This window comes from Boleophthalmus pectinirostris, unplaced genomic scaffold, assembly GCF_026225935.1.
Source record: "Boleophthalmus pectinirostris isolate CB_2022bp ecotype Guang Dong unplaced genomic scaffold, ASM2622593v1 HiC_scaffold_5, whole genome shotgun sequence".
Lineage (NCBI taxonomy): Eukaryota > Metazoa > Chordata > Actinopteri > Gobiiformes > Gobiidae > Boleophthalmus > Boleophthalmus pectinirostris.
In genome coordinates this window covers 36609984-36619882 of record NW_026571404.1, presented here as the reverse complement: position 1 = coordinate 36619882, position 9899 = coordinate 36609984, and the positions used below count along the sequence as shown (strand labels likewise).

Below are 9899 nucleotides of genomic sequence, written 5' to 3'. Positions count from 1 at the left end.
GACTGACTGTCGTGACAGACCCGGAGACTGTAGGGTGATCAGGACTGAGACCAGAATCAGACCGGGACCAGACCGGGACTGAGACAGCGATCAGACCAGGATCAGGACTGAGACCGGGACCGAGACCGGGACTGAAACCGGTTTAGTCCTGGTTACCTCCGCCAAGGAGGTTATGTTTTTGCCGGCGTTTGTCTGTTTGTTTGTTTGTTTGTTTGTTTGTTTGTCTGTTAGCAACATAACTCAAAAAGTTATGGACCGATTTTGATGAAATTTTCAGGATTTGTTGGAAATGTGAAAAGGAAGAACTGATTTCATTTTGGGGGTGATCCGGAAGAAATCCTGGATTCTGGATCACTTTGAAATTTTAGTTAACATTGTGGTAAATGGGGCCAAAAAGTTTGTTTCTCAATATCTCGGTTAATTATTGACCAAACCCCATGAAATTTGACTCAGGGATGGACAATGGGATCCTCTTTCATATTCCAAAGGCTGATCCGGATCTGATCCACAAGACTGATTTTATTGCAATTTATATAAAAAATGGGGGTAGTCCTTGGCGGAGGTCTGCGCTCTCTGACTGCTTTTCTAAATTAGTTCTGGTTTAGTCCTGATTTAGTTCTGGTTTAGTCCTGGTTTAGTACTAGTTTTAGTCCTGGTTTAGTCCTGGTTTAGTTCTGGTTTAGTTCTGGTTTAGTTCTTGTTTAGTCCTGGTTTAGTCCTGGTTTAGTACTAGTTTTAGTCCTGGTTTAGTCCTGGTTTAGTCCTGGTTCAGTCCATATGCGGCGAAAGTCTGGCATCGCAGTTTATGGAAACGGGAAACTGAATTTTTTTTTTTTTTTTTTTTAACGAATGAACAATGTGTCACATATAATCTGAGAAACGTCTGTTGTTGTTTTTTTGTTTTATATATATATATATATATATATATATATATATATATATATATATATATATATATATATATATATATATATATATATATATATACATACATATATATATATATATACACACACACACACACATATATATATATATATATATATATATATATATATATATATATATATATATATATATATATATATATATCAAAACTAAAACTGGGACTGTGCTGTAAGGCTGTGCAAGTAATTGAATTTTGATTGCAATTTTGATTTGTGTGTCAAACCATCTACAAAGTCATATAATTGAGTTGAAACAATTAAAGCTAAAGTTTATTTTGGTACATTTTTTTAAATATAAAGATTGTAGAATAGCTATAGTTTATTTTGGATACATTTATAGTTTCCTGTGCCTTAAGAGTGTTTTTTTACTCTCTTGGTGGTGTCAGAGTGAGTATTCAGAGTGAGTATTCAGAGTGAGTATTCAGAGTGAGGATTCAGAGTGAGTATTCAGAGTGAGTATTCAGAGTGAGTATTCAGAGTGAGGATTCAGAGTGAGTATTCAGAGTGAGTATTCAGAGTGAGGATTCAGAGTGAGTGAGTGAGTTCAGAGTGAGTATTCAGAGTGAGGATTCAGAGTGAGGATTCAGAGTGAGTATTCAGAGTGAGGATTCAGAGTGAGGATTCAGAGTGAGTTGAGTGTCCCGAGTTAAACTGGAAGAATGTGACCGCTCTGTCAAAGGTCAGAGACTGAAGAACCCAGGGCCGAGATAACATGACCCAAAACAACAGCCGTTTAAGGCAGACTTAGACCTGGTTTAGACCTGGTTTAGACTTGTTTTAGTCCTGGTTTAGACCCACTTTAATCGTGGATTAGTCCTAGTGTAGTCCCGCTTTAATCCTGTTTAAGATCTGGTTTAAACCTGTTTTAGTCCTGGTTTAGACCTGGTTTTGTTCTGATTTAGTCCCGGTTTACTTGTATATTTATCCCTAGTTTAGTCCTAGTTTAGTCCTGGTTTAGATTTGGTTTAGATTCGGTTTAGTCCTGGTTTATTTCTGGTTTAGACCTGCTTTAAACTTGGTTTAGTCCTGGTTTAGGCTTGGTTTAGTCCTGGTTTAGATTTGGTTTAGTCCTGGTTTAGACCTGGTTTAGATTTGGTTAAGTCCTGGTTTAGACCTGGTTTAGACCTGGTTTAGATTTGGTTTAGTCCTGGTTTAGACTTGGTTTAGACCTGGTTTAGATCTGGTTTAGTCCTGGTTTAGACTTGGTTTAGACCTGGTTTAGATTTGGTTTAGTCCTGGTTTAGACCTGGTTTAGATTTGGTTTAGTCCTGGTTTAGACTGGTTTAGACCTGGTTTAGACTTGGTTTAGACCTGGTTTAGATTTGGTTTAGTCCTGGTTTAGACCTGGTTTAGATTTGGTTTAGTCCTGGTTTAGACTTGGTTTAGATTTGGTTTAGTCCTGGTTTAAGACCTGGTTTAGATTGGTTTAGTCCTGGTTTAGACCTGGTTTAGATTTGGTTTAGTCCTGGTTTAGACTTGGTTTAGACCTGCTTTAAACTTGGTTTAGACCTGGTTTAGATTTGGTTTAGTCCTGGTTTAGATTGGTTTAGACCTTGGTTTAGTCCTGTTTAGACCTGGTTAGATTTGGTTTAGTCCTGGTTTAGACCTGGTTTAGATTGGTTTAGTCCTGGTTTAGACTTGGTTTAGACCTGGTTTAGATTTTAGTCCTGGTTTAGTAGACTGGTTGGTTTAGTCCTGGTTTAGACCTGGTTTAGATTTGGTTTAGTCCTGGTTTAGACTTGTTTAGTTTAGTGGTTTAGCTTGGTTTAGTCCTGGTTTAGATTTGGTTTAGTCCTGGTTTAGACCTGGTTTAGATTGGTTAGTCCTGGTTTAGACCTGGTTTAGACCTGGTTTAGGGTTTAGTCCTGGTTTAGACTTGGTTTAGACTGGTTTAGATTGGTTTAGTCCTGGTTTAGTCTGGTTTAGACCTGGTTTAACTTGGTTTAGACCTGGTTTAGATTTGGTTTAGTCTGGTTTAAACTGGTTTAGACCTGTTTAAACTTGTTTCCTGGTTTAGACTGGTTTACCTGGTTTAGTTTAGTCCTGGTTTAAACTTGGTTTAGACCTGCTTTAACTGGTTTAGACTTGGTTTAGACCTGGTTTAGGACCTTTTAGGTTTAAACTTGGTTTAGTCCTGGTTTAGACTTGGTTTACTGGTTTAAACTTGGTTTAGTCCTGGTTTAGTCTGGTTTAGGTTTATCCTGGTTTAACTTTTAAACTTGGTTTAGTCCTGGTTTAGACTTGGTTTACTGGGTTTAGTCCTGGTTTAAACTTGGTTTAGTCTGGTTTAGACTTTACCTGGTTTAACTTGGTTTAGACTGGTTTAGGGTTTAGTCCTGGTTTAGACCTGGTTTAAACTTGGTTTAGACCTGTTTAGACCTGGTTTACTGTTTAGTCCTGGTTTAACCTGGTTTAGACCTGGTTAAACTTGGTTTAGACCTGGTTTAGACCTGGTTTAAACTTGGTTTAGACCTGGTTTAGACCTGGTTTAAACTTGGTTTAGTCCTGGTTTAGACCTGGTTTAGACCTGGTTTAAACTTGGTTTAGACCTGTTTAAACTTGGTTTAGTCCTGGTTTAGACTTGGTTTAGACCTGGTTTAGTTTGGTTTAAACTGGTTTAGACCTGGTTTAGACCTGGTTTAAACTTGGTTTAGTCCTGGTTTAAACTTGGTTTAGACCTGGTTTAGACCTGGTTTAAACTTGGTTTAGTCCTGGTTTAGACAAATGCATGGAGATATGATACATTGAAAAGGTGTGTATAGTGTTTTCACAATACTAACATTTCAAACTCAATACTAAAGAAGAACCACCACCCTGATCATTTGAAAAAACTCTTTCTTTAGACAACAGAATGTGATTTTCCACATTAAACAGTAGTACTTTCTTTTCTTTTTGCATGTGGTCTTACATGTGTGTAATCCTCAGTGTTCCAGTAGGTTCCACAGTGGTCCATGTGTGTGTACTAGTCTATGTGCTCTTATACTTGTTCTGCTGCAGCTCTAGATCATTCTGAAGACATTTTGTGCCAAGTCCAGAGGCGGTGCCAAGCTCTGGCGTTGGTAAGTCTTTAAATATCCTCCCAGTCCGGTAGCTCCAGTTGTCCGGTTACACTATTTACACTATTTAGACTAATCTTAGATCCTGGTTACTACTACGTTTTAACTCATCAAACATGTGTGATAAAGCAAACTTTCTTTTTGTGAAAATTTTAAATAAAGTTGGCATGAAACTAGAATAATGTAGTCCAATAAACCTTAAATGTGCAGACGCTCTTGAAAAATGTAAGTCTTAAAAACTTTTACTCAGTTTAAATGATTTGCTGTGGTCCAAAGTTATTTTCAAAGTAAAGTTAAAGCAACATATTAAAATGTAAAATTACTTTCATGTAGTGTTGTAGTCAAGATCACATTAATCAAGACCAAGACCAATCCAAGACCACAGGGTCCCGAGACCAGGACAAGACCAAGACCTCTGAGGGTCGAGACCAAGACAAGACCAAGACTTTCAGAAACAGAGGCCGAGACAAGGCAGAGAATTTCAAAGACCAAGACAAGACCAAGACTTTTAAAGACCGAGAGCGAGACAAGACCAAGACTTTTAAAGACCAAGACAAGACCAAGACTTTTAAAGACCGAGAACGAGACAAGACCGAGACTTTTAAAGACCAAGACAAGACCAAGACTTTTAAAGACCGAGAGCGAGACAAGACCGAGACTTTTAAAGACCACGACAAGACCGAGACTTTTAAAGACCAAGACAAGACCAAGACTTTTAAAGACCGAGACCGAGACAAGACCAAGACTTTTAAAGACCAAGACAAGACGACCGAGACTTTTAAAGGCCGAGACCGAGACAAGACCGAGACTTTTAAAGACCAACACAAGACCAAGACTTTTAAAGACCAAGACAAGACCGAAGACTTTTAAAGGTTGAGACCGAGACAAGACCAAGACTTTTAAAGACCAACACAAGACCAAGACTTTTAAAGACCGAGACTGAGACAAGACCAAGACTTTTAAAGACCAAGACCGAGGCAAGATTGAGTCAAAACAAGTTCAAGACGAGACCGTAAAAAAAAAAACGTCTCGAGTACTACCACACTAGTTTCATGATCTGAGTCCCCTCTATCTTAGCACTCCACGCTAAGTCACTCCCCCTTCAGAGCGCCCTTACAACACAGCATCAGCGTCCTGCTAATCAAACTACTGCACATACATAAGGTTTGTGAAGTCGTAGCGTACAGACTTGTTACCGGGGTTTGAATATTGCCCGGGAAAGCTTTAAAAAAGTCAATTCGCGTAATACCGCCTCTTGAACAAACAACAATTAACAACGCTAATCTTCTCTATCTCCACGGAGACGAGCCGGTGGCCAATATTTGCACATTGCTGCTTTAGAGAGCCTATACTAACACTCAAAATAAAATCCCACTAAAGGTTTGCTAATAAACCGTTTGGCTCTAGGGACGAGCACCAACGTGAGAATGGTAAAAGGACCTGACACATGCAAACAACGCCAAACGCTATGAACAGGCTGCCATGTTGTGCCAAGTCCTGAGGCGGTGCCAAGCTCTCGCCTCGGTAAGCCTTTAAATATCTTACGAGCTCGGTAGCGCCGGTCGTCCGGTTACAGTATTTAGGTTAACCTTAGCTAATGGTTACTACTATGATTTAACTCTGCAAACATTTTCTAGTTCATTTTAAACTGTTTGCCCTGAGCATCCTAATTATTCACCATGATAAAACTTTTAAGTGCTTTTCACATCAAACATCAACTAGCATGCTAACACTTCCTGATTCTCAAAAGAAAACACACATGCAGCAGTGCACAGCGGCCTTATGTTGACCTCAAGAGCTCCATGTACAATACACATGTACTGCGCCCACATACATGTACAGGCCTTTGAGGTACTACCACACGATGTTATGATCCAAATATAAAATGTATTTGTGGCGTGCTGATGTGGTCGTCGTAGAAATAGGCCCCTCCCACTTCTGAATCCCCTCACTTTTTAATCGTGTGTTTGTAAATAACTCGTGCATTTCTGTTTCTGAACTATTTATGAATTTATGTTTACAAACAATAATTATGTAATCTATGGAGGTGATTGTATTTCACTGTTCTTACTCTGATATGACACTGTCATTACTCTGTCTTTACACTGATATTACATTGTTTACATGTGTTCACTGATGCCATAATTATGTGAAGATCTAAAATTAACTACACTATATCCACACGAGCACAATCCTGTTGAGGTAATTACTGTCCAGAAATAACTGCTGTTTCTCTTGTGTGAGATCAACCTTCGGTCTTTAAGATGTGTGTGTAAAATGATGAGAGTGACGAGAGTTTAGCACAAATATAGAAATGTTTTTATTAAAGAGTATACACATCTGTGGTGTGGTGGGCTCACACCTTCAAGTGAACACAAACGCTGGTCTCATTCAGACAGGACACAAACAGAAGCTGCACCACACGCTCTACTCATTCTGTCCACTCATCACACAATTGCACTTGTGAAAAACACAACACTGTACACATCAGCTTCTGACATTCTGAAACCACAGACATAACCACGCCCCCTCCCCGTCAAGACGACCAATCACGTGCAGAGTCTCTCTAGGGCCTATAGCAGCTCATTTCCCTATATCTAAATGCGGTCAAGTGACCAGTCTATGAGTCTATGTGCAGAGTGCAGGAGAGGCTGGTCTGATGTGTGAGGACTTCTAAAAGGTGCAGGAGCTTAGTGTGCATCATGGGGGGACGCCTGTGTGGAGAAGCCTGTAGTCATGCACGCCTCATGCCCTTCAATATGAAGGATTAGCTTCCCTTACAGACATCACATTGAGAGGGACATCTCAATCAGTGCATATTTGGACTTTACAAGAGGCCGTATGAGCCTTTACATTTCTGTGGATTGTACAAAGAGGGCAGCACAGTTACAGCTACAGTAAGGCACATTATTATTATTCATATTATTTCTTTACAAAAACAGGAAACACCCCAGGGTTCCCTCGGCCATCCCTCCTCGTCCTTCTGCTACACTTGAGCATAGTCCATAGTTCTAAAGCAGGTCAGTATGTGACAGTCCAGTCCTCTCTCTGTCAGAGCAGAGTCCCAGAGCCGACAGCCTCTTCACCAGTACGGCACAGAGGTGTCCACCTGCCCCCAGCTCTGCCAGCCTGGGAACATGCCGCTGGAGGTGCGGGGGCTGCCGTACTGGTCGTACTCTGAGTCGTGTTTGGCCTCAGCTCTGACCTCTGGAATCACCAGGTCCTCTCCGTTCCAGCCCACATGCTTCAGGGCGTAGTTGTTCCCGTCGTTGTTGTCCCAGAAGCTCTGGGCCTGGGCCTGGAAGCAGATGCAGAACTCCACGCGGTTGTGCGGGGGGACGTACCCCGGCAGTTCCAGTGTGAATGCAAAGGTATCGGTATCCTGGCAACCGTACACGTTGTTCATGAAGGTGCAGTCCACGTCGGTGAAGGTGGCCCAGGAGTCGTAGGTGATGCGGAGCTGGACGGACTTCTCGAAGCCGATGTTTCGCACTTTGACGGTGCCCGTGAGCGCGCGCTCCTGCAGGGAGCAGTTCTCCAGACACACAGAGTTCTGCATCAGCCTGTTCCGGAAGTCCAGGTAGTCTGCGGACGGCTGCTTGAAGTCAAGGGCCAGGTTTCGTGTGGAGCTGATCTTAAGGTCCATAGTGGCCGCCTCCAGGTCGCACATGTCGAACTGCAAATCTTCGTTGCTTTGGTACGAATCATCGTCGAATTTGGAGAAAACGTGGATGGCGGTGAGTGACAGTCCCTTCATGTCGGCGAACACCACTCGTTTCTTGTTGGCCTTGTTAGCCCAGCAGCCGCCATCTTGCTCGGCGTCCTTCTGCTGGGAGCTGAGGCAGGGCCGCAGGGGTTTGTACAGGGACTTGTTAGCGAGGGACTTGTTAGCGCGCTTGCTAGCTCGCTGCAGGTCCTCGTAGGAGCTGAGGAAGCTTCTGAGAGGAGGGGGAGAGTGGCTAATGTAGAAACGCATGGCCACATCCATGGGCATGACTGGACCGGGCATCACAGAGGGACTGAAGGATCGGAGAACACTGTGGAGAGGAAGAGAGAGGAGAGAGGAAGAGAAGAGAGAGGAAGAGGGGGCGGGGAGAGAGGAGAGGAGAACAGAGAGGGACCAAAAAAGGACAACAAAAAAAAAGATATTAGAACATTTGGTTCTTTTGGCAGAGTTTTCCAGATTCTGTCTAAGTTTGGTTTGTAGTTTTGTTGTGATATTTGTGAAGTTTTTCATTGTGCTTAAAAAGAACATTAAGTTAAATTTGTTTAGTTTTGTTTATTTTGAGCTTGGACCGAAATTACACGACACTAAACTTCGAAATGTACTAAATTTGAATCCGAACTTTTATTAAACTTTTGTTTGTAAAACTTTCAAACTAATTTTCTCATTCATTTACATTTTTCATTAAATTTTATTGCTGTTTTGCGAATCTGAGTTGGACTTTTTCTGTCCAATGCAGATAGGACACCAAAATATTGAACAAAATTTTAAATGTAACGTGAAATTTTTATATTTTATTTATATTTTGGTCTTTTTTATTACTTTTTTTTATGAAAACGTCAAAATTTGGTCAACAGTTTTCATTGTTTGCAAAAAAGTTAACTACAATTTATTTATTTTTTATAAGTAAACTAATGAAAACTGTTAAGAAAATTTTGTCTGACAGATTTTTTTTCAAATTAAAGATGCTTACATGCTTATCTTGCAGCATAAAAATGTCAAAAAATGTGGTCAACAGTTTTCATTTTGCACAAACATTTAACGTCTATTTATTCATTTTTCTATAAGTAAACTGAGTAATTAGATAAAATTATAATTAAAACAAAGAAGAACGTAAGAAACTGTAAGAAAAAAGTTGGATTTTCTTCAAATAAAAGCTCTCCCACATGCTTACCTTGCAGCACTCATCGAGAAAGTACATCCAAATTGATGAAAAACTTTAGAATCCGTAGAACTTTTTTTCCAAATGGATTAGCGGCGTTCGGTAAAGCGCATAACTGCGTCACACCCCCTTTTGTGAGTCTGTGTGCGGCTCCTCTTGCTCTACTCTCTCCCTCTTCCTGCCTCTCAGTGACCAGCCTTGCACAGCTCTCCCGGATTTCAACCCCCACACGGCTCTCATTTGCATAGACGCTCATGTGACGCGCCCGGCGGCCAATCGGAGAAGAGAGTGTGGTCGCTCTCAGCCAGTGGGAGCCGGTTTGAGTTGGTCCTGGGCCAGCGGAGGAGGGGGGAGGGTTGGGACGCCTGTTGATTCAGCTGCTGTTTGGAGATGCTTGACAGACCCCTGCTGGCCGGGTGGGTAACTGTTCCAAGAGTTTGCCCCAACTGCGCTGCAAATTTCTCTGATCTGACCAAGATTCTAAAACTTCTCTCAGTTTATTCATGTTGTTTTCAGGTTCATTTATCGACTTATTACTTCTGAAACTGCTTCATTCTAGTCTAAACTTGGTTTATTTTAACATAACTCGTCAAGTGAAATCATCTTGCTGCATGGACACATCATTTCACTTCTTTTAAAGTCATTTTCTGATACTTTAAAGCGCTTTTATCTTACATTTTGGCCAAGCTTTTTTTTTTGCAGTGTGGGGGATAACGACAGCACGCCCCACTCGAGTATTCGTGTCGCTGTGACCCTCAGCAAAGGCATTTTTACAGAGGCGCGAGCCACAGAAGGACATGCCTGATATTTTACCATAATGCTGAGCTAAAAATAGATCGAGTCTCATGTAACAATGCAACTGTAATAGGGTCAGACTTATGCAACATTTTTGACCCATGAGTAAAAGTAAAATAAATACATTTGTTATCTAAGGGACTCAATAAATCATGTTTAAAATGCTCAAATAAATGAAACAGAAAACGCATGTTAAAGTTCTTGTAGAGGTGCAA

At 41.0% G+C, this 9899-nt stretch overlaps 1 protein-coding gene across 1 annotated transcript; it reads right to left on the bottom strand.

Moving 5' to 3' along the window:
* Positions 1-6299: 6299 nt before the first annotated feature.
* ppp1r3ca (protein phosphatase 1, regulatory subunit 3Ca) lies at positions 6300-9082 on the bottom strand. Its single transcript, XM_020918505.2, has 2 exons — positions 8902-9082; positions 6300-8040 (listed from the first exon to the last, which is right to left on the bottom strand). The coding sequence occupies exons 1-2, from the start codon at positions 8913-8915 to the stop codon at positions 7086-7088; spliced, it is 969 nt and encodes a 322-aa protein (XP_020774164.2). The 5' UTR covers positions 8916-9082; the 3' UTR covers positions 6300-7085.
* Between the last annotated feature and the right edge of the window lie 817 nt (positions 9083-9899).